Source organism: Cnephaeus nilssonii (genome assembly GCF_951640355.1).
Source record: "Cnephaeus nilssonii genome assembly, chromosome: 8".
NCBI classification, from domain to species: Eukaryota; Metazoa; Chordata; class Mammalia; order Chiroptera; family Vespertilionidae; genus Cnephaeus; species Cnephaeus nilssonii.
Genome location: NC_137079.1, coordinates 94,192,724 through 94,218,591, shown reverse-complemented (window position 1 = coordinate 94,218,591; position 25,868 = coordinate 94,192,724). Strand labels below are relative to the sequence as shown.

General features: G+C 44.3%; 1 protein-coding gene across 6 annotated transcripts in view; it reads right to left on the bottom strand.

Annotated features, from left to right (window-relative positions):
• The window catches only part of LRCH1 (leucine rich repeats and calponin homology domain containing 1), a 230,572-nt gene that overhangs the window by 78,242 nt on the left and 126,462 nt on the right, over positions 1-25,868 (bottom strand). For all 6 annotated transcript variants that reach the window (XM_079778890.1, XM_079778891.1, XM_079778886.1 and 3 more), the window contains exon 3: positions 14,462-14,588. In XM_079778890.1, the coding sequence (XP_079635016.1) occupies positions 14,462-14,588 (127 nt within the window). The remainder of the gene's footprint in view (positions 1-14,461; positions 14,589-25,868) is intronic.

The window sequence follows — 25,868 nt, the reverse complement described above, 5'->3', positions numbered from 1 at the left end:
TTTTCCAGGAAATCAAGCACTTCATGCGAAATCTCCTTAAGGAATTTAAATGTGAGGACAACTACACAGGCAGACTTTCATATTGGTCTCTAGGTTCCTAACCAAGTAAGGCTGAGCACAGAGGAGAAACAGAAAGTTCAACAATTTAAACAATCTCTAAGGAGAGAAAGGGAAAAAAAGAAGGATGTTGGTAGCCTCCAGCAGCTACTCTGCCAGCCTCGTGGCCTGCCGCTTTCACATGCTTCAATCTTATTTCATTCTCACTTGAAACTCATGAGGCAATATTACTAGCCTAATGCTTACAAATCAGAAAAATGAAGCTCAGAAAAGTTGTCATTTGTCTAAGTCTTGCAAGTGTCAGAGCTAATACTTGGAACGAATGACTATCCCCACTGTTCAGCCACTCTCCCATAAAACCTCTAAATAACACCTTACCAAATGCTCACATTTTACAGAGAAAACTATAAATACCAATGCATTCTTTGGATACACTACTTATTTTAAATGGAGTTATCAATAGAGGGCTGGAAACCTTGGACCTGAACACCTTCACCTACATTTTACAAACAAGTCTGTGGGGTGTGTAGATTGTGTCTTCTTTGCTTTGGAAGATTAATATTCTATTAGTTATTGATTTGAAACACCTCTCGATACATGCAAAATGGAGGCATGACATTTAAAATCTTATATATCATTATTATCTTCCTTAATCCTACTCTTCCTCTTGTCTCTGGTAGCTCTGCCCTGCTCTCCACTCCCTCATCCCAGCTACTCCTTTAGTCCAGACCAGCAATTTCAACAGGTGCCACTAGAATTTTTTAAACATGCAATACCTGACTATTTAGTCAGGGGCATTGACCTCTTTTCCCTTAGACTTTCAAATAATAGTTTAAAAAAAAGACAACAGCCAACACAACAAGAGCTGTTTGGTGTGAATTAATCAAAATCATATCCTTTTTTTTTTCAGATCAGCAAAAAATATATTTCTTGGTGTCACATAATTTTACTAAATAGTTTATGTGTGCACCATGAGATGAAAAAGGTTGAAAATTAGTGCTCTAGACCAGCATTTTTTCTTATCTAGACACTATAATGGTCTCCAGATTGGTTTCCATGATTAATTCTCCTCCCTAGATCCATCCTTCCCAGAGTGAAAATTTACACAGTATAAATTTCATTGTCATTCACCAACTTAAATATTTGCAACAGCTCCTCAGGAACTACAGGACAAAGTTCCAAACTCTGCAGCAAGGCCCAGCTCTAGGATTCAGGTCTGTATTTCTCGAGCACCATCTCTCTGAATGCCCTCCCTTGTATACTATACTGGATTGTTGCTGCGTATAGTTCCCAGTGTGTGCCACGCTGTTGCACAGTCCCAAAACTTGTTCAGGCTTTTCCCATGTCTGAAATGTCATTCCCCGGTATTGTCTTCTTGTCCCATCTACTCATCTTTCAAGACTTAATTCAACCCTCACCTCCACGCTCAAACCTTTTTGAGGCTTCCACCCCCTCTCCTGCTCCAACATAACACCCAGGGAGAACTGACCACTTTCCTTTGTAGTCATACAGATAGTCTGTTACTGTATTTATCTGCTCAAGTGTTTCTCTTTTCCTGAAAGTCTGTGAGCTCCTAGATGGAAGAGACCATGTCTTATTCACTCCATCCTCTTGGTGCCAAGCAAAATGCCAGGTATAAGGTAAGGAATCAATAAATGTTGGATAAAATTCTAAGTCTATTGCTGTTGATACTCTAAAACGTTGCAGTTTACTCTGTCTCACTTAAGGGACACAGGATGCTCCAATACACATGCCAAATGTCTTGCACCCTCTTGGTATCACAGAACCACAGATATATTTGGGCTACTAATGATCCCAATGAGATCAAGTCTTTAAATATCCCACATCCCACATGCTGAACCTGCAAAAAACCCTCTTTCATGCTCCCTTTTAGAGCAGCAAAGCCTCATTTTGAAATTGGTTTCACATTCATTCAGATAAGATGAACTCACCATTGACCATCCCCCAGAAATCCTGGGCTCTGAGTAAAAGCAGGGCCACACAGAACACAAAGGACTGCTGCTCTCTATCCTCATCTCCTCTAAACGTCCTCAGGTGACCTGCTCATCTGTCAAGGTCATGAGGATACTTAAATGAATATCATTTGATGAAGAGGAATAATATCACTCCTGACAAAGGGAGTGAAGCTATAATCTATAAAGGCTGATGGCACACGGGTAATCAGCCTGGATACTGTTCTATACTCATCTGTCTACCTGGGGGTAGCATGTGATGAGCTAAGAACACTAGGTATTCAAGGGCATCACGCCCCAAGCTTGCTGTTGCTGCATCACTCCTGGCCCAGAAAAGTCATACAAAATTTTATGAAAAATATCTCTAGTGTTTATAAACACACACACACACAAACAAAACCACAAGCACATCTGCAGAGACAAAAAGTGTCAGGAAGTAATTTCAGAATTAGGCGGTCCAGAGATCTGTCCAATCACTCTTGGCCCCTCCCTGAATCAGTAAATTACTTTGCCTTTCTGAATATACTTCCATGTATGAGAAGTGAAAAGTGAAATGCCTGCTTTCCCAATTCCTAAGGCATTTGATCAGTCATATAAGTCAACAACCAAATCTTTCACAGAAAGCCTTATCTTGTCTTAACCAAGTTACAAATAAGCAAAAGATACCATTCCATTGTACTTTAAAAAAGCCCTCACAAATGGTACACAGGTAAGCCCTAGATATATATGAAATTAAATCATTCTATTGGACTCATAAAGTCACATTGGTGATGTTTTGAGGAAGGGGTGTTGTGGGGGAAGAACTAGTGGGAATTATTTTCCATCTCTAGAGAGAATTTATGTAGTTGACAACTAAAATAAATTGTTATAAGTCTGTGAGAGAAAGACAGCATGAGAAAGACCCATTTGTAGTTCAGGGAAATCAGATTTTCAATGTGAAACTGACAATTTAAAGAAGTTTCAAGGACATGATTTTTTAAAATGCCCTTCTCTTGAGCTCCTAGATGGAACAGACCACGTCTTACTCACTCCATCTCTTGGTGCCAAGCAAAATGCCAGGTATAAGGTAAGGAATCAATAAATGTTGGATAAAATTCTAAGTCTATTGCTGGTGACACTCTAAAACGCTGCAGTTTACTCTGTCTCACTTATGGGGAGTGGGGGAGAAAAAGAGAGAAAGAGAGAGGAACAAAAAAGATATAAGCAGCATTTTCACAGCATAAAATCTCATGAGATTGTTATTCCATTTTTTGTGTGTACTATAATCATTTTGCACTTTGTTCATTATCCTCTGGTTAGCCAGAATTTAGGATATCCTATTTCTCTAAATATAAGGTAAATTTTCCAACATATATTTTTAATATATTGACTTTATCAAAGAAAATAAACTCCCCTCAGCTATTAAATACTTATTTATCAGTAGGGAAAATGATAACCAATATACTTTTTCTGTTTTAGAGAACTTAACATGATAAAAGCGAGTTTTACCTTCTGAATTATAGAACTGGACATCTGTAGACAATTAGAAACACAAAATCCAATTGTCTACTCACATTTTAAAGGGTATTTGGTGAAGGACAGATTATTTTAATAATACTTTTCACTGATGCCAGTTACTTCCTGTTCTGCCAAAAGAATACAGAAAAAATGCCCAGGCAGATATAGCATATAAGTGAGATAAAGACTTTTCACTATAGTATAGTAAATATTGTTGAAAACTCTATTCCCTCCCCATTATTGAACTTGCCAAATTTAAGAAGTTATAAATTCCATCAAAAAAATTGAAACCCTTAGGTAATTATGTCTTGATTAGCTGGGGAATGAGGAGGAGGGAGGAGAAGATAATAGTATAGATGCTTGGGGATAAGCTATTTCCATAGAAAATATAAACGCAATATTCCTAGAGTGGCCTGGTTCTCTAGAACATGTCTGTCCATAATTAGCCTAAGGTAAGATAAGGTTGTGGTTTTGTTTGTTTGTTTGTTTGTTTTTTAGTTCGTTAAAGAAAAGAAGATTTAGGAAAATAAATTAAAAAAAGAAAACCACTAACGCCTCACACTTCTGAAATTAATTAGAATTTACCATGCTATGAATTCCATATTCAGTGGCTTCTTAGAATAGTCAAATGAATTCCTTCTGAATTATCTACTAGCCCTAAGCTATGTCTTAGAAAAAGGAAATTATTTCAAGCTTCAGTGAAATCAAATTACCATAAATTTAGTGTCACAATATTACAAATATGTAGGTAGACCAAAAAATGAACCATAAACATAGAATACATATTTACTAATTCTATTCTTTTTGACAGGGGAATAAATCTAATTATTAAATACTTGAACTTAGGTTTTTATGGAACAGCCAGTTCACTTTTGTCATTTGGATTAAAAAAAAATTGAGAAGTTTACCTATGACTTAAACTTATATTCCACTGGTTTAATCAACATACTTTTAAGTAACCACATTTCATCAGAGCCTTTCTAGGCAATAAAGGAAGTATCTAGAAGTTAAATACACGTTGAAGATTAACACACTTTTGCTGATAGGTGCTAGTTGCTAGCTTCCCTTTAGAATGCAAAAATGACAAGGATTTAAAGTGTTAGAGTAAATTCCGATATTAATAGGTAATACTCACTTTCAGATAATAATATTGGAAAAAAACTAGAAGTGTTTTGAAGGTGTGACCTCTAATGAAAACCAACATAAACACTGTGTCAAGATGATCTCTGAGAAGAGGTCTAGTGAGACCAGGTCACATTGTGGAATTGCATGTTGTATTTCCATGAGCTACCATGCTCTGACTCCCAGGTTTTAAAACTTAGTGTGGTTATATTATTGCTTAAGTCATATTTTTGTAATAAATCTAGCTCTTTTTTTTTAATTGAAGGAAACACAAATATCTGACAGGAATTGTAAGCTATTACCATTGGCCTCCCATCATGTGACCATGCCTTTTTCACTGTGTAACTTCAGTGAATGTCTTAACCTCTCTGTGCCTATGTAAAAGAAGAAGTGAGATTAAATAATTCTAATTTCCTTCCAACATTAGGAAAACCCATTTACCACATCAAAAATAATGAGCTGACAGCCCTGGCCTGTGCGGCTCAGTTGGTTGGGCAAGTTCCAATGCACGAAGAGGTTGCCAGTTTGATTCCTGGTCAGGGCACATCCTGGGTTGCGGGCTCGATCCCCGGTTGATGCTTCACTTTCGCATTGATGTTTCTCTCCCTCTCCCTTCCTCTCTCTTTAAAAAAGAAAAATCAATAAGATATAGGTGTTGTTGTTTTTTTTTTTAAGAAAAAGAAATAATGAGCAGACTTTGAAAGACAAATATCTAACTGACTCAGGAGTAATGTCAATTTTTATTTCTTAGCAATCAAAAACCTCAATGCCTGCAGTCAGAACTTTTTTTTTTTAAGAAAAATCATTATGTTCATTTAAACTCCACACTGTTTCAAGCAACTGCTAGTATGATAGATGTATTATCTCCCAAGACTTACTAAATGTTTCTTTCCAGTATAAAACTCTACTTCATACTGTTCCACACACCCACAAACACAGGTCCCACCCCACTGTTCTTCATAAGAAAGGCAGAAATTGAAGCAACAGAAGGAGTCTTGAATAAGCCATGGGTTTCCAAATGTCCCACAGAAACCAGAGATGTGAGGAGACACCTCCAGACTACAAATGGATGAAAGATCATGGCAGACACATGAATTTACATCTCCACTACCTAACTCAGAGGTTGAAATGCTACCTATAAAAATAATGAAGAAGGGACATTCCTCAGAAGCTGCTCAGTAAATCCTTGGATTCAAACTCTCCACACTACCAACATTTTATGAAAAGAGAATAAAAAATAGTATCCCTGGTCAGGGCCAGGAAATACACCTTCCCATCAGTTATTACTTGAGCCAGGCCCTGTGAGTTTTTGGTTGTAAAAGCAGGTTTCTGAATCCGTGATACTGAGTTCTCATACATGAAAGCAAGAGCTGGAAGACACAATTTTCACACACCACATGATTTGGAAGAGGAGAGAGCTGAGAAAACTCAAATTAGAAATAGACCATCTCTTGACCCCAGGATGTCAGCAAGCACAGAGAACTAATGAGAAAACTCCTAAACCTTTGGCAAATGCCCTTTAGTGTTCGCCAGTTTATTGTGTTCTATCTTAAGTGTGCCTGTCTTCATAGCTGTCTGTTAATTATAACATACTAGAGGCCCGGTGCACGGGATTCGTGCACTGGTGGAGGCGTAGTCTGTGGGGATCGGCCTGCTGTGGAAGTGCTGCTCATCCAGGTCAGCCAAGCGGCACCCCCACTGTGAGAGTGCACTGACCACCAGGGGGCAGCTCCTGCGTTGAGCATCTTTCCCCTGGTGGTCAATGCGTATCATAGCAACTGGTCAACTGGTCGTTCTGCCATTCGGTCGCTGGGCTTTTATTACATAAGACTAGGGGCCCAGTGCACAAATTCATGCACCTTGAAAGGAATGTGGGCCACAAGGCTGTGGTGGGCACAGGGGCGGGTCTTGGCCCATCCTCCACACCCCCGCCTGGCCCCTGCCGCCATGGTCCCTGGTCTCATCTGTCAGCAGCCCTGCTCCTGCTGCCACCACCCCCACGCATTGACGGTGCCAGCCCCACTTGCACCCACTGATGGCACGGAGCAATCGGGGCGGGTGCCAGCAGTGGGTACGAGCAGTGGGTGCTGCCCTGATCGCCCTTCAGGAGCAGGGGGAGGTGGAGAAGCCCTCAGGGGCAATCGGGGCCGGCAGCCACTGTTCATACCTGCTGACAGCGCCAAGCGATTGGGACCGCTGCCAGGCACCGGCAGTGCGAGTGGCAGCTCCGGCACCGGCTGCGGGTGTGAGCGGGGCCAGTGCCGGCAGCGGGTGTGAGTGCCCGGCGGGACCACGGCGTGTGGGAGCAAAGAATTTTCAGTAATCACCAGAGGCTTGCCCTGATGACAGCGACCAGTGCCCTGCCTTGGTCTGGTGCCCCCACTCCCCTGCTCCACTATCCCACCTCAGCCAATGCCCACCATGTTCCGCACTCTGCTGCCTACTGCTGACACCCCCCATGTTCCGCACGCACCCCCTGGTGGCCAGCACATGTCATAGCAACTGGTTGTTTGGTTGTTCCGCTGTTCAGTCTATGTGCATATTAGGGTTTTATATATATAGATGGCATTCAATAAGTATGCCTTACCAAATATTTGCCATACCTTATTCTTCAGGCATGATTGACAGCAAGAGAAGCATGTTTCCAATATGTTAACAAGGTTTCAATGAGTAAAGTGAGGTTTAGTCAATACAAGAGAAGTCTGCTGCCGAGACCAGTTTGGCTCAGTGGATAGAGCGTCGGTCTGCGGACTGAAGGGTCCCAGGTTCGATTCCGGTCAAGGGCATGTGCCTTGGTTGCGGGCACATCCCCAGTGGGGGGTGTGCAGGAGGCAGCTGATCGATGTTTCTCTCTCATTGATGTTTCTAGCTCTCTATCCCTCTCCCTTCCTCTCTGTAAAAAATCAATAAAATATATTAAAAAAAAAAAAAAAAAAGAAGAGAAGTCTGCTGCCCCTCCTTCACGGCTGTGGCTCTTTGGTGAGAAAACCTTCAGACAGATACTGCCCACCCATTTGTACCACCCCCTATTTTTGTAATATTTCTCTCATTCACTCTCAGCTGTTCATGGCTTGCCACAACTTTGATAGGAAAATCAGTCCAAGCTGAATCCAGGAATGCCAAAGAAGGAAGTCATGGCCCTTTCTCCATGACAGGCTCACTTACAACTAGATGAGGCACAATGAACACAGCTGTGGAAAGGGTATGGACTTTCATCAGACAAACCTGGTTTTCACCTCAGCTCCACTACGTTGTAGCTCCACAGCCTTAGGTAAGTAATTTGGAAACTCAAACTCGCCTGTGAAACGTAGATATAATCGCTACCTTGCTGGATTATTGTCAAGATTAGATGAAATAACACGTCATGTACTTAGCAGAGTGCCTGGCATACAGTAGGTGCTTAGTAATCTCTTCCCATCATAGAAGCACACACAGATGGTCAGATATTTTTTCCAACCCCAATTTCTCTCAAAAATTAGAAAGGACAACTCCTTTCTTGTAGATGGCTATAGTGTTTTTGTGTTTGTTTTTTAAGCAAGTGATTCTAGAATGCTCCACAAATACTCGAAGGAAAAACAGAGTTTACAACTCAATTTAGGAGTCTAATGTGAAAATTCTAAAATGATTTCTCTTCAAAATTCTTAAACAATACTGAGCCTATAAACTGAGAGATTTTATCAGCACGGAGGTGGCTTAAGATACTCTAAATGCTTGGGGAGCTCCCATATTTTTTAGTAAGTTGGTTACTATGTAGCACAAAACAGAAGCCACCCACATAATCCCAGACTTACTTTAGGCTCTCCCGGGAATTTTGTTCTAGTTAATAGCTAAAAAACATCTGACGTGATTACCTATAGTAATACTACTATTTTAAGCAAAAAGATTAAAGATAAGAAGGGATGGAAACTAATCTTTTTTTAGTTTGTGACCTTAAGCAAGGCTAGTTACCCTTTGTGGTTAAATAATGGCAACTTATTGCATTTTTACCAACTTCACAAAGAAATGTTTTTTTTACAAAGATCTAGCTTGCTTATACCCAGAGTAGAAAAAACACAGGCTGCCCATCCAGTATGGTAATCACCACATGTGGCTACTGGGCATGGGAATGTGACCAGTCCAATCCATGATGTGCTGCAAGTGTAAACACACACTGGGCTTCAAAGACTTAATACAAACAAAGAATACAAAATACCTCATTACTTTTATATTGTATACATGTTGACATTATGTCTTGGCTATCTTGGGTTAAAATATATTATTAGAGTTCGTTTGCTTATATATATTTTTATATGTAGCTACTAGTTACTAGTACATTTAAAATTATTAGTACATCTGCTGAGGCAGCCGATCGATGTTTCTTTCTCATTGATAGTTCTATCACTCTCTCCCCTCATCTCTCTCTAAAAATCAATAAAAACACATTTTAAAAATAAATAAAACAAAATTGCATCTGCTGCTTACTGGGTGAGGGTGTTTCAACTGAAGTTATAAGTTAACTACACTAGGACGATGCTCTATACATCCTCCTGCCTCGGTTTCATCATTTGTAAAATGTCAACACCTTGGATTAGATGTCTTTTCAAACCTCTATGGCTCTAGCGTTCCAGAACGCCAGGGTTCAATAGCTGTTGCTGGTAGAGAAAATTCACGAGGACTGGTTGATGACTGCTGTAACTAGGAGGCAGGGCAGCCTTCCTAAGAGCCGGCTCCAGACAAGGTGCCTAAGACAAGCTCAGGGCGTCCCTTCCACCCACCCAGCAGCCTGCGTGTCTCAAGGCTGCAGACAGTGCTGTGGTACTTCCTCAGCCAGCCCCGCAAGCTGACGAGGTCATGTGAGGAAAGCCCTGCTCTGACGCGGGTGGCTCCAGGGCTCAGCACCTGTGCCACCTGTTAACAGAGCTGTCCTAGTTCTAGGCACAGCTGATGGCTGGCACACTGTGGGCTGAAGTGCAGGGCGCAGTGGGACTGAAACACATTCTGGCTGCCAAAGGGGTCCAGAACACTGACTTCATCAGTCAGGGGCCGAAAAGTAGGAAACAACAACAACAATTTGTAACTTATATTGTATTTCTCAGACTCCTGAAAGAAGCATTAAAAAGACAACATATAACTATCAGTTTCATCCAAAGCATTATTCTATATTTGTTTATTTTCTGTTAAAATGGCACCTTCTGAATTAACCTGGACTGAAAGATAAAGTCCCCCCAACCCAGTAAAGTACTTGGGAGTCTGCACCAAGCCACCTTCATGGCCCACTCTCCATCATTGGACAGCAGCATGCAGCAAACATTTTTAGGTGTCTATCATGTGCCGGGCACCAGGTACAACAGCAATACACAGTCCCTTGTCCTTAAGCAGAATACCAAGTAAGATGACAAGTATGACTCTGTGAAAATTGGATGGTAAGTTTTGGGTGCTCATCTTAAAAGCACCTAACTCAGGACCTGGGAAGGCATTTTGGAGAAAGTGAGATCTAAGTGAGCTAAAAACTGACCAAAAGAGGAGGAGGAAGAAACAGTCCATGCTCCAAAGGACAGATATGAAAATGAACGAGGTGCATCACCAGAAGGCTGTAATTTAGAGGGTGAAGGGACTAAGGGCAAGAGAAGAACCTGAGAGGGAAGCAGGGGCCAGACCATGTGGGCCTTGAATACCCTGTGAAGGAGTTGATAATGGTGGCCTAAACCTGAGGCAGTCATCCCATTCTTCCTAGTCTCAGGAGGATTAAACTGCTTCTTACTGCCCAAGCATGCCATGCAGTACCACACTGTCCTGTCTTGGCACAAGTCATCCCTCCTTCTTGCCTTCTTGAAGGCCTTCCTGTCTCTGCCTTCTTATTTTCATCTCAGAAATCCCACATGGATTTCCGGCCCCAAAGAAATTAACTGGAGTTGGAGCACATAAGAAAAATGATTGGTCATCAATGTTCTATCTAGACTGGCATCTACTTGCAGGAAGGCACCGTGTCCTTTCCATGGTTGGAATCACAATATTTCACTCTGTGTTTGATACATGGAGTAATGTAAGGCATCTCTCAAAGGTCTCTTCCCTTAAAACCTTTCCCTACCCTGTAAGCACTCTTCTTGTAATAGACTTCAGGGTGAGAGGACCCAAAGTGATAACCATCTTCTTTCAGAACTGCCCCCATTGGTGGCAGCTGAGCAGCCAGGTTAGGGCAATGTGACCATGTGCCTTGGGTATTGCTGACTGAGTCAGGAGAGGACATGAGACTCAGATCTTGCCTCTCTCACTTGGAAACCAGGGCTGAGACCTGCTAGTAGGTCCCTGCTAAGTGCTTTAGCTGGGAGGACATTTACACTTGGAATCTGTGGGCTAGGCAACTTCTCCATTGTACGCAGAAGTAGAGAAAGTCATAAAAGTAACCATGGCCACAGTTCTTGACAATTTTCCAGTGTCTTGTTCTAGTCATTTCGTGATCCCTGATCAAATGTCCTGATACTGAGTGATGGGAAGACCTCTGGATCTCTATAACCAATCCCAACTTGGTCTGAGTGAGCTGGAATGGGTTTCAGATACTGCTATCACATACGTCCTGTTTAAGTAGCCCTAGTGCCTTGATACAGCAGTTACTCATTTCTATACTAAAGTCAAAGTGGATACACATGTGACACGGGTGCTGTCACTTTCCCAGCCAATTTTCGAAGCAGACATGAGTAAGTGATCACAGCACTCTATCTGGGCCTCACAAGCCATCACAACAGGATTCCAGGTGGCCCCAAAGAAATTAACTGGAGTTGGCACACAAAAGAAAAGTTATTGGTCATCAATGTTCTAGAATGGCATCTACTTACAGGAAAGTACCGTGTCCTTTCCATGGTTGGAATCACAGTATTTGCTCTGTGTTTGACACAAGGTCTGTGTGAAATAATGCTTGCTCGGAGGCCAAATTGTGACTGTTGTTTTAACCTGATTGCTCATTCTTGCCTCTACCTTCACCCATTTTAGCTCAATGGAAGTCTAGAAAGGAATCATTCTTTCCCACTCTAAGAAACAAGGTATGTAATTAAATAGGTAGAGAAAGAGCTGAAATACAGTAGTGCACCTCACCCTCAGGCACACACTTACAAACCCATCTCTGCCCGTCTGTAACTCATTCTTCTTTTTTATCCCTGGGGATAGGGTCACATTTTAAAGTTACATTAATTTAGGGCAGCGGTCGCCAACCAGTGGTCCATGGACCACTGCTGATCCGTGAGGTCCGAAAGGTTGGCGACCGCTGCTCTAGGGCACGGCTACTCAAATCCTCACAGAATCACAGCACGCCGTGATTTCTGTCTTGTGACTTATCTATATACATTCAGAAAGTGGGGCCTACTAACCTATTTGTAGATTATTTTTTGTTTACCCATAATTTATCACAAACTTATTTTCATTGTGAAAAAAATGATCTACTAGTAACTACCATATGATAACCTGTAAACTTCAGGAGCTGTAAGTCATATAAACTTAAGTGTAAACTACAGAAAATCTGTAACTTTCAGGAACTATGTCTGTTACAACAAAACCAAGGTTACTCCTCTCCCTCCTTAAAGTCTTTATCAGTAACACTAGAGACACGAGTGTGGTCCCTAGGTCTGGCCAGTGATCCAAGCGCGAGCGTCTGGCGTAGAGGGGCAGGTCTCAGCTGACCTCTGGGCCTTGAGGAGCACCTGGGCCCCAACCTCCCCCTGAACCCCTCCCCCCCCCACGTGCCCACCTCCGCCTGAGTCATGGCGACGCCCGAGTCCCCACTCGGAGATGCGGTAAGCGCGGCCGGACGCCACGAGCTGGGGTGCAGCGTGGGCCTCTGGGCCGCCCAGCAGTGCAGCACAGAAGCAGGGCAGGTAGCTGTGCTCTCTCCTGACCAGCCTACCCATGGCGGCTATGGCCCGGCTCACCTGGAAGATGCCACGTGGGTGCGGGCAGGCTCCTTGCAGGCGCCCAGCACCTGAGCACAGGGGCTTCCCTGGCGCGTGAGCCCTGGCGTCCCAGGGAAGGGTAGCAGGGAGCATGAGAGAGAGAGCTTGAGGGACACCCCGCATTCTCACCGCACCTCCGGCCCGTCATCCCTGGCCCTAGGTAGCCAGCAAGAGGTTGTAGCACATTACAGACGCCTGCCATGTTCTGTGCCACCCCCTGGCCCCCTGGTAATCAGTGCACGTCATAGCGAGAGGTTGAACTCCTGGTCGAACGACTACCCAAGGGGACAATTTGCATATTAGGCTTTTATTATATAGGACTAGAGGCCCGGTGCACAAAATTCGTGCATGGGGAGAGGGGGATTGTCCCTCACCCCAGCCTGTACCCTCTCCAATCTGGGATCCCTTGGGGGATGTCCGACTGCCCGTTTAAACGGGCGGGCGGACATCCCTCTCACAATCCAGGACTGCTGGCTCCCAACCGCTCACCTGCCTCTGCCTGATTGCCCCTAACCGCTTCTGCCTGCCAGCCTGATCACCCCTAACCACTCCCCTGCCAGCCTGACTGACACCTAACTGCTCCCCTGCCTGCCCAATTGCCCCTAACTGCCCTCCCATGCAGGCCTGGTCTCCCCAACTGCCCTCCCCTCCTGGCCTGGTACCCACCCCAACTGGCCTCCCCTTCAGGCCTGGGTCCCGCCCAACTGTCCTCCCCTGCAGACCTGGTCCCCCCCCCCCACAACTTCCCTCCCCTGCTGGCCTGGTCTCCCCCAACTTCCCTCCTCTGCTGGCCCGGTCACCCCTAACTGCCCTCCCTGCTTGCCTGGTCTCCCCCAACTACCGTCCCCTACAGGCCTGGTCCCCACCAACTCCCTCCCCTGCAGGCCTGTTTCCCCCCCCCCAACTGCTCTCCCCTGCAGGCCTGCCCTCCCCTCAACTGCCCTCCCCTGCAGGCCTGGTCCCCTCCCAACTGCCCTCCCCTGCTGGCCTGGTCTCCCCCAACTGCCCTCCCCTGCTGGCCCGGTCACCCCTAACTGCCCTTCCTACTGGCCTGATCGCCCCCAACTGCCCTCCCTGCTTGCCTGGTCTCCCCCAACTACCGTCCCCTACAGGCCTGGTCCCCACCAACTCCCTCCCCTGCAGGCCTGTTTCCCCCCCCCCAACTGCTCTCCCCTGCAGGCCTGCCCTCCCCTCAACTGCCCTCCCCTGCAGGCCTGGTCCCCTCCCAACTGCCCTCCCCTGCTGGCCTGGTCTCCCCCAACTGCCCTCCCCTGCTGGCCCGGTCACCCCTAACTGCCCTTCCTACTGGCCTGATCGCCCCCAACTGCCCTCCCCTGCAGGCCTGGTCCCCCCGCAACTGCCCTCCCCTGCAGAACTGGTCCCCCCCCCCCAACTGCTTTCCCCTGCAGGCCTGCCCCCCCAACTGCCCTTCCCTGCAGTTCTGGTTCCCCCCAACTGCCCTCCCCTGCTGACCTGGTCTCCCCCAACTTCCCTCTTCTGCCGGCCCAGTCACCCCTAACTGCCCTCCCTGCTTGGCTGATCACCCACAACTGCCTTCCCCTGCAGGCCTGGGTCCCTTCCAACTGTCCTCCCTTGCTGCCCTGGTCTCCCCCAGCTGCCCTCCTCTGCCAGCCTGGTCACCCCTAACTGCCTACAACTGCCCTCCCCTGCAGGCCATCTTGTGGTGGCCATCTTGTGTCCACATGGGGGCAACCATCTTTGACCACATGGGGGCAGCCATCTTGTGTCTTGGAGTGACAGTCAATTTGCATATTACTCTTATATTAGATAGGATAGGCTCAGTTCCTCTCTGTCCAACCATAGCAAAAAGTTTTTCTGACAACTTCAACAGACTATGATTTGTAAGAAAGCACCTTAAAAATCAGTACATACCAACTCCATTAACTGTTTGAGCTGACCAATCTCTTCTGGCAGCGATCCAAGTTTGTTGTTACTTGCAATTAACACTTTGAGAGGCAGACCACACAGGCAGGCAGGCAGGGTGGACAGCTGATTTCGACTGCAAAGACAATACAAGGGCACATGTGAACATACAGGCCACTCCATACCATTTGTGAACCTTTTTCACAAGCAAGGAGAAAAAGAGTAAGCTGAAAAGACACCTAACAAATATGAAAATCCAATAAAGTTTCTGTATATGTAATAACTCAAATCTCATATGTATAAGACAAGAAAATATATTTTACAAAAAGAGATCATAGGCTCTTCTGAGGGAAGCACAAGGAACCCCTGCAGAAACTGAGCCCATGGCCAGCCAGGGCACAGGTGGGCAACATGCCCTGCATCACCAATAGCAACAGGAAGCTGGTGCCAACTGTCATCTTCCTGACAACGTGAACAGGAAATCCTGAGAGGACCAAAGGCATTGTCTCACTTATTTTAGTAGTAATGGAGAGATCATTTTCCTGTAACTCACAACACCACCACCCAATTTCCAACGTTTTGACTCACTGTGGTTGTTTGTTTAGGTATGTGCAAGAGAGCTATTTAAAAAAAAACAAAAAAACAAAAAAACATTATTGCTGAGTTTTCTGTGAGGCGGGAAATATTGAAGAAATGAAATCTAAGAATCATCCACAAGTATATGGCAGTGACTTATTTTATCTCCTCCCTCACAAGCAGCCCCTTTCCTGATATCAAGTAAGGAGACAGATGGTTTTGAGCTTCCCTTTAGTTTTCTGGCCATTCTGTTGTTGAAATCAACAACGAGACAGTAAACATAAAACTCTGTTGTATGTCATGGTATTGCACCTACTTAGAACTTCTGTGTGTAAAGCTTCAGAGGCTGTGGTACTGGATGCATGTATCTATGGGTGCACATAACATCTGTGTGTGCAAGGGCATGAGACAGACAGATGGACTGCAAACACACAGACTGTTACCAGTGGTCATTTTGGGGGGAGTAGGTACAATGAGTGGATTTTATTTTCTTTACTACATTTTGCTAAATTTTCCAAAATGACTACAAAGTGCTTTTATAATTAGGAAATAAATCCTATATAATAAAAGCCTAATATGCAAATTGACCGAACGGCAGAACGACCGGTTGCTATGGCATGCACTGACCACCAGGGGGCAGATGCTCAATGCAGGAACTGCCCCCAGCCCTCAGGCCTCAGGCCAGCCAAGGTGGGTGCAAGCAGGCCCTCTGCCCCCCAATCGCCCCGCCGGTCGCCCTGCAGAGGGAGGTGACTGGCGGTGGCGGTGGGGGGTGGGGGGTGAAGAGGGGGGACAGGGCCAGTGGGCAGGCAGCGCCAGGCCAGCCAAGGCGGGGGCCAGCGGGGGTCCCCCCGATCGCCCCACCGGTTGCCCCACAGATTGGCCCTGATCGCCGGCTAGGCCTAGGAGCCCTACTCTTGCACAAATTTTGTGCCCCGGGCCTCTAGTATCATTATAAAAAGACTAGGGGCCCGGTAAACGAAATTCATGCACTGGGGGTCGGGGGTCCCTCAGCCCAACCTGCCCCCTCTCACATACTGGGAGCCCTCAGGGGATGTCCAACTGACGGCTTAGGCCCTCGCCCCACAGGGAGCGTACCTAAGCTGCAGTCTGGCCTCCCTTTGTGGGAGGCAACCGGGCTGGTCAGGGGAAGGCACCAGCCCCATCACCCCACTGCTGCAGCCACTGCCAGTCACCATAGCCACCAAGGTGTTTTCATCAACACGGACTCCAGTCCCTTCACCAAGAAAAAATGACAACTTTCTTTGGGCATTTTCAAGATGTGTCTTTCATAGGATATGGATTTCTTTCTTTATTTTTTTATCCTCACCTGAGGGTATGTTTCCATTGACTTATAGAGAATGTGGAAGAGAAAGGGAAAGACAGAGAGAAACATCAAAGTGAGAGGAACACTTTGATTGGTTGCCTCCTGCATGAGACCTGATCTGGGCCCCGGCCAGGCAGGAGCCTGCAACCTAGGTACATGCCCTTGATCAGAATCAAACCCAGACCCTGCTGTCTGCAGGCCGAGGCATTATCCACTGAGTCAAACCAGCTAGGGCAGGATATGACATTTCTTAGCCCTCCAGCAGCGGACCTTCATTTTTTTCTCCAGGAGTGTGGTGGAAAAACCCTAGATCACCTTTTTGGATTCTTATTACCCAAGTTACTAAGAAGATTACCAGTGGCATACAGGAAGCTTAGGCAATGTGCAGTCAGAACAGGTGTTTCCTCTATAGTTCACACCAATCATCGGCTGTGCCCTGCCCAGGCCTAAAGCCTCTGGCCAAAGCTTTAGGCCTGGGCAGGCCCCTCCAGCTTCCTCTGATCACTGGCTCAGCCCCTGCCCAGGCCTGCCCAGACCAAAAGCCTCTTGGGCAGGAGCGGACCCCCAGCTCCCTGTGATCAATCGCAGGGGGTCCGCTCCTGCCCAGGCCAAAAGCAGACCCCCAGCTCCCTGCCCAGGCAATCGATCGCAGGGGGTCCGCTCTTGCACCAGGCCGAAGCAACCCCCAGCTCCCTGCGATCGATCGCAGGGGGTCCGCTCGTGCACCAGGCCGAAGCAACCCCCAGCTCCCTGCGATCGATTGCAGGGGGTCCACTCCTGAACCAGGCTGAAGCAACCCTCAGCTCCCTGTGATCGATCGCAGGGGTCTGCTCCGGCACCAGGCTGAAGCGGACACCCAGCTCCCTGCGATCAATCGGAGGGGGTCCGCTCGTGCACCAGGCCGAAAGCCTCCGGTGGAAACTTTCAGCCTGGTGCCAGAGCAGATACCCTGCTCCCTGCGATTGATCGCAGGGGTTCTGCTCGTGCACCAGGCCGAAAGCCTCGGGCGGAGGCTTTCGGCCTGGTGCCGGAGCGGACCCCAGCTCCCTGCGATCTGTCACAGGGGGTCCGCTCAGGGCACCTATGTATGCAAATCAACCGCCATCTTGGTTGTGTTAATTTGCATACTTGCCCTGATTGGCTGGTGGGCGTGACTTGGGCATAGCGAAGGTGTGGTCAATTTGCATATTACTCTTTTATTAGGTAGGATAAACTTCATCTGCATACTGGTTATATGGATGCTTCTTTTGTGAAAATTCATTAAGATGCACATTTGTGATCTGGGTACTTTTCTGTATGTGTAAAGGTTTTATTCTTTCATTCCCCCATACCATATGAGAGCGCAGGGATCTGGTTAGCCAAAGGGTGTCTCTAGCTACTGGGCTCATAAAAAAACAGGTGTTGTTCTCTTGAAAGAACCTTCCTAATATGGATACTCTGTTGTAACACCCTGACATCTCTCCTGCTCCTGGTCCCCAATGCCCAGGTAATGAGGTTTTAGCAAGAAAAGATACGGCCACATCTTCTCTCTACTGCCCAGACCCAAAAAGAAAGCTATTTCCAGAGAGGAACATAAGAAGGAGAGAACTTTCTCTATGAGGGTCCAGCAGAGGAGAGGAGATTGAGAGCCCTTTGGGGTTGGTGTGGGGGTGGGTGTTCCTGGCACTAGAAGGACCAGCTGGCTCTTTGCTCCCTCCTGGTTAGGATGACAGGCGAGAATAAGGGTGATGGGCTCACCCTGGCCCTCTCTCCTGATCTCTGGGGATAGTGGCAGGAGAATCTAGGACTGCTAGCCTGTCTGTCTGTCCTCTCACCCACAGGAGCCAATGGGGCTCTACTGGATGTAGGAGGGGAGGCCCTGCTTCCTGGTGCCTGCTGGGAGAACTTCCTTCAAAGACACTACCTCCTGAAGAGAGAACTCAATTTATCAAAAGGTGGCAAGTAAGTAATTTGGGATGTAATTTGTGGTTACAAAATACTCAATAATATGTAATTTCATAAAATGAGGATTGGTAAATTAAAATGTTAATAAGATAATTTTATTATTTGAGCTATACTAAGCTTCCTTGTCAAGAGATAATATTGGGAACAAAGATAAGTATGTTCAAAAATGTCTACATTCCTATTTTCCATAGAATCAACGATTACAGTTGAGATCTTATCTTTGTTTCTTATCTTGGAAACTCAGATTTAAACTATTCCCAGTCTCACTACCTTAATGCAGGCATCTAATCAAATTAACAGATTTTGAATTGGAGAGGCATTTATCTTACTATTTAAGTAATGCAATGAAGGCTCTGTTTATTCAGAAGCATGAGTATTTGAAATAGCTTGGAATTCTTCCAGGGTGGGTACTAATTGAAAATAAAATAAAATTTAAGCTTGTGAAAGCATTTAGTTTATTTGATAGGAAAGAGTGCCATTTATGCTAAAAGCTGCTGAAGAGACAGGTATTTATTTATGCCTCATACATTCCTGTATTTAATCACCAGGAGACCAATAACATGCCAAGTCTTCAGTCATAATACATGCCACAGATCTGGGGCACATTTCTTCTACTGCATCTATCTGTTCCCTCAGCCTCTACCTCACATATTTTATCACAGGATGTTCCAGTATTACTTTTAATTTCCCCAATAGAAAAAGGAAATACACATGCACACAAAATCCCATTAGCTCTCCAGCAGGTCTTTATAAAGGAGAGGAGAAATTGCTCTCTTTAATCCTCTGCCCACATCAGCAGCCTGAGCTTTTTGAAACCACTCATCTGGCATTTTTCTCAAGCAAATAAGTGCCTCAGGCTGAAATCCACTCCCCTCCCCTCCCACTCGTCTCCTGGGGGCCTGAACCCTATAAATAGCCCTTTGAGGAAAGAATTTGTAAAAATAAGGCCATTTAGTGTCTGATAAAGTAACATTTACCTTAAAATCTAGCCTGTGAGCCACATCTGAAAACAAAATAAAAAATTAACTCACTCATTACAAAAGAGTAACTTAGTGGGGGGAAAGGGCCGCTCACTCAGTAGTAGAAATTATAGATCCAGTCATGGTGGCCTGAAACTTCCTGCCATGAAAGAGCCAAGCTCATCCAAGCATCCCATCAGCCTCCCTACCCATCTGCATAGAGGATGGCACAGGGGGCAATGAGGAGAGGAAGGCAGGCAGTGGGCTTTTACCGTGGGTACTGTTAATGCTTGTCTCCCATCTTTCTCAGTTGACTGACTCTCCATTAGATTTGTCTATTTCCTAATTCCAAGATGGAACAAGGCAGCGCAACATAGTATGAACAATTTTGATAGCCTAAATTTCTCTTGGTTTCAAGTATCACTTAACCTAATTCTTAAATTAAGAAATTCACAAACCAAGTCATTTATTTATGGTTTCACTTTGGCAGAATCTTATTTTAGTGTATTTTGACTATGGCACTTATTAATATGGCACTTATTATTAATGTTTCAAACTTAGTGTTTGACAATTTATTAGGAAATTATTTCCTTTAAAGTATGTAATGATGAAGGCATGCTATATTGTTACATGTGACTTTATTATCAGGGCATCATATGTATTTTTTATTCTACTGGACTATAGGAGTGAACAAAAGTAGGTTAATAATAATGATAAATACAATAACTAATAATAAATTATTATACAAAAATAAACTCACAACTATAATCTTACTTTTGTCCATTCCTGGACATTCTTTTTAAAAATATTTTTATTGATTTTTAGAGAGAGAATAAGAGAGAGGGAGAGAGAAACATCAACTGGTTGCCTCTTTCATGCACCCTAACAAGGGACTGAATCCACAACTTGGGCATGTGCCCTGACTGGGAATCAAACCACTGACGCCTTGGTGCACGGGACAATGCCCAACCAACTGACCACACCAGACAGCGAACCTGAATGTCCTTTTTCTGTATGTATGTGTATTCACTTAATAATGAAACATGGAACTCACTCTACAGAAAATAATTTATAGGGTGATTTCTATAACAAATTCACTTTAATTCCCTTGGTAGAAAGGTCGCCAACTGTGGAATTAGAAGACCTGGTTTCAAATCTCATCTTTGCCACAAATCATCTGTATGACTAAGTTTAACCTCTCTGGCTTTGTCGTCCATAAAACATAGGTAATAATACCTTCCTAACGTGACACATGAGATTATGAATACAAAAGTATTTGGCCCAACACTAAATCCATATATAAAGATTAAACCAAGCCCAACCATTCATTAATGTTGCCAACCAACTATTAGGGAGGTAACCAAAAAGAGCATATGTGTGCTTAGCTAGGTTTCAGTGGCTTTTATTTCATAATTGCTGAAATTTCAGCCACTTTTAGAATATGGTTTCATATTTCATTTATTAAAAACATATCAATTAAAAATAAAGATCATTATTCTAAGGCATACTGAGGAGAACCAGGCTATACACTTTTAGTCCAAAACAAACCTTGTAACTATTTCCAATGTGGAGAACCAACCTCTATACTAATAAAAAGGTAATATGCTAATTAGACCAGGAGACCACACATCTTCCTATCGTCTGACTTCCTTCCAGACAAAGCCACAGTGGTGGGGGCCGAGGCAGAGGCAATTAGGGGCCCTGAGGCCGGCTGGGGAGGGCAGTTGGGGGCCATGAGGCCAGCAAGGGAGGGCAGTTGGGGGCATGAGGCCAGCCGGGGAGGGCAGTTGGGAGCCCTGGGGCCGGCCGGGGAGGGCAGTTGGGAGCCCTGAGGCTGGCCAGGGAGGGCAGTTGGGGGCCCTAAGGCTGGCCGGGGAGGGCAGTTGGGGGCCATCTGGGTGGCAGGAAAGGGCAGTTGGGGGCCATGAGGCCAACCGGGGAGGGCAGTTGGGGGCCATCAGGCTGGCAGGGGAGGGCAATTGGGGGACATCAGGCTGGCAGGGGAGCAGTTAGGTGGCAATCAAGCCAGTAGGCAGGCAAGTGGTTATGAGCCAAGGGGTCCCGGATTGGAGAGGGTGCAGGCCGGGCTGAGGGACCCTCCACCCCCCATGCACGAATTTCGTGCACCAGGCCTCTAGTCTATATATATAAAAGTCTAAGCAACTGGCTGACCAGCCAGTAGTTAGGATGTGCACAGAGTGCCCTCTCGCACTTCAGGACCCCTCAGGGGATGTTGGACTGCCAGTTTCGGCCCAATCCCCACAGGCCAGGCCAAGGGACCTCACCGGTGCATGAATCCATGCACTGGGCCTCTAGTCCTATATAATAAAAGCCTAATATACAAATTGACTGAACAGTGGAATGTCAGGTAGGTGGGAGGGGACAGCGATTTGGGGGCGGCACCATCCTCCAATTGGCCTGCCAGTCACCTCCTGCAGAGGGAGGCCAGACTGCAGCTTAGGCCCGCCAGGGATTGGGCCTAAATTGTCAGTAGGACATCCCCCAAGGGCTCCTGGACTGCAAGAGGGTGCAGGCTGGGCTGAGGGATCCTTCCCCCACCCTCCGAGTGCACAAATTTTTGTGACCGGACCTCTAATTACAACATATAACCACATGGATGACTTTTTTTATCCATCATCTCTAATTCCAGGACCCCATCAGTTCTCGGGAAACCACGCATATCTAAGGATCACCACCTCCATTTACTATTTGGTTTCCAAAGACAAACAAGTAATGATGAATAGATCACAATTCTATTAAGAAAATGTCACAGCATACATCTGAAGGGACACAGAAAAAGTAGGCCAGATTTCCTGGTTGGCACCCTGGGCAGCTCACCCTCTGAGTCTCAGTCAGGGAGGGGAAGGAACAAGTGTGTAGTACTTACTGTTATTGTTTGTTTAAATAGCATTAATTGTCTGTGCATGGCACGGGACCTATAGTCAACAGCAATTATTACTGTAGCCAAGTAAGTTTCCTTTTTCACACCTAATTGTGTTTTTATGTTCTTTTTGCATGACCTATTCGCCTTTCATTAAAGGCAGAGTAACTTTTCTGTTTCGTATATGACACTTGACTGTTAATTGTCTTCATGCACATACAACAGTGAACCATATCCATAGAGAACCATTTCCTTTTCTTGCTTGGTCCATCCTAGAAAACCCACCCAGGCAACATGTTTCACCCTTGTTTCCCCTAATGACTACTGGTTGCCCTTGCATCACCAGTCTTCCGCCTTCATTCCCACCACCATCATATGCATGAGACAATCACCAACAACAAGAACATCATTTTATGTTGCCTGGTCATGTTTTGGTCAACTTTACTTTCATAAATATAAAAGCTATAAATATAATTTTAATCATATTTTACATGAAATTATTAATCTCAAGTGAGATTATGTATATGTATAAAATCTGGGAGTCTATGTTAAAATCTAACTTTGAAAGCAGTTATGCTACCTACAACTTGAGTATGACAATCATTTGGAAATTTATAATGTTTCAAAACTAGAAACACAGTATCTTCATTTCAACTGAATTTCAACTGAATATATATATATATATATATATATCCTCTTTTTTCTACTTATCCTGCCAAAGAAATGACCCTCATAATGCTTCTATCATGTAATTTGACAGCCACTGATATCACAGTTCCACTTACTAGTAACTGCTCTAATACTTATACAAACCAGTAGCATATCCCTTTACTGACAATAATATAAAATCCACTTACTGCCCTAGCCAGTTTGGCTTGGTGGATAGAGCATCGACCTGTGTACTGAAGGGTCCTGGGTTCGATTCTGGTCAATGGCACATGCCCAGGTAGTGGGCTTGATCCCCAGTAGGGGGCGTGCAAGAAGCAGCCAATCAATGATTCTCTCTCATCATTGATGTGTCTATCTCTCTCTCCCTCTCCCTTCCTCTCTGAAATCAATAAAAATATTTTTTTTCAAATCCACTTACTTTACTCAAATCTTTGCCACTGTTTTTCTTAGCCCATATTATAATTCGTATGACATGCCACAAAACTTGATTCAACAAATTCAACAAACATTTCTTGGGTAGTTATTACATACTAGTGGCCCAGTGCATGGATTCATGCACATTGAAAGAAAATTAATTAGAAGAAATATTTTAATATCACTATTCGCCCTTTCTCTATAATAGTAGTGTCAGAGATGAAAGAAAATTAGTAAAATCTTCCCACATGCTCAAAGAAAACTTCAATCCTATAAAGAAAGGAGCTGGGAAGAGAAAAAAAAACATTGAACAAATGTCATAAACAATTAACAAACGTTAAATCTGACTACTGGTGAGCAATTGAAATATTTTTTTGTACTTTTCAGTACTAAATTTTTCTTGAAATAAATTAAATATTGTAATTAGCAGAAACAAGTGAATATTTATGTATATTTAAAAGACGCTAAATAAATCAGCCTGAATGACAGCTCTATGAAACACACTTTATGCTAGAGTATTTCTGGGGCCTTTCTCTTTTCTACTTCTATTTAAGCTTATCTTTCAATACATTCAGTACATACAGATTACTTGGCCTCTGAATATGACATATGAAGATACATACTTTTTAGCCTCATCTTTTTTTTTAGACATGAGTTCTGGAGGATACTTTGAGTGATACACATTCTTGTAAGTCAGTGTTTACAAACTGGTGTTCTGAAAAACACTATTTTAAGGCATGGTAATAGGTAGTACCAAAAAAAGAGAAGAGTTATGTGTTGCTTGGAGAGTCACAATATCGATTAGCACAATACCCAAACTTTTCTAAAAGCATACCTACTAACATCTACCAGAATACTTTTCTACCGAATATATTTTGGGAAAATGACATTGTACTGACTATGTACTCCTATGGAGTCTGGTGGGTAGGTTTTCTTCAGATCAGTTATTCCCTACTCATGAACAGAGATTAATAAATTAACAGTTCCATATGACCCACCTCTAAAAGTGACCAAACCTTCTGATAATTTGGATCTTACCCTTCAAAGAGAGTTTATCATTCTATCTGTCCTGATAATCCACCTCGTTCAGAGAATACAAAGGTGTTCTAAGAAACGGGAGGAGACAAAAAAAATGCCTTCCAGAATAAACTGCTCTTGTGACGACCATACCTTTTGCGTCCTAAACACCTAATATCTTTTTCCCTGAACAAGTGCTATTTGAAATTCTTGGCTGCATTATTTTATCAATATTTCCCCTCCCTGAGTTTTCCGAGCACAAGCATTCCTTTCAGAAGGAGGGTAATATTTTTAACATCATATTCTGCAACTTCCCAGGCACTGCAGCATTTTTTATTATTTTTGTAAATGAAGTGATATATTTAGATCTGGATTGGGAAACTAAAAAGACTAATACTGTCTCTTTTTCTCAAAGCAACTCTTATAAAAACTTATTTTTTCATTCACCCAGTTACTGTAATTGTTACTAATAAGCAAATAAGAACACTGAGAGAACTAAAGTGAAGCCCAGGCTTGGCTATTATGCCCCAGACTGCAGTCAAAACCCACTTGCCTAAAGCTCCAATTCCATGTGGCCTTTAATTTAAGGGAAGTATGATTGCAGGATGCTAACAAGACAGAAAAGGCAGAATTCAACAAAGAAAGGATTGAAAATTATGAAATCAAATTTTCACAAACTCCAATTTAATGGGTCTAGGCTTCAAAACTAGTTCTTATCCAGTTTTGCAATCAAATAACTAAAACAACTCACAGAAATTTAGTATCAAGTGAAAGTTTTTTTAGTTAATGAACAAAGTATATTATTATAAGAATTAGAAAGTGGATAATATTTCATTGATAAGTAAAAATGTTTAGTGCTACAAATTCTTGTGCCACATATCCACTCAGAAAGAGTCTTTTCAATTAAGGAATCCGATAGCACCACAAGTTTTTGCATTCAAAGAATTACTGAACTTTCACTCTCAATATGTTTAATACCCAAGTAGAGCTTTTTGTAATTTATTGCCTTATACATCTGTTGTCACTTAGAGACAAAAGTAAACACAAGGAGTTTAAAGGCATTCTTGTGCTTGAAAGCCACCCCAAATGTAAAGAAATCCTCTCTAATAAAATGGTAATATGCAAATTAACCATCACTCCGCTACATAAGCCACGCCCACAAGCCAAGCCACGCCCACCGGCCAATCAGGGCGAGTATGCAAATTAACCCTATCCAAGATGGCTACAGCCACAGAGAGCAAGGTTTCCCAGGTAACAGAGGAAGCCAAGCTTTCCATAGCCATTGCAGGCCTAAGCTTCCACTCAAGCTACAAAGTTTCAATTATAGAAGGTAAACAAATTCAAACAAATGGCGGCAGAATGGAGCTTGAGAGAGCAGGCCAGGGTTGCCGGCGGCAACAGGGGAAGCAAAGCTTTCCACACACCCTGGCCAGGCTCACCCGCTTAAGGCTACAAAATTTCAATTGTAGAAGGTGAATTAACTGCCACAGAAATGGCTGCCACCCCGGAGGGAACAGCAGGCTTGGCTCCGCTCCAGGCTACAAAGTTTCAATTGTAGAAGGAAAATAAATTCCAGATACCAGGGCCTCCTCTTGGGTCGCCAGGGTGCGTGGCTGGCCTGAAACCACC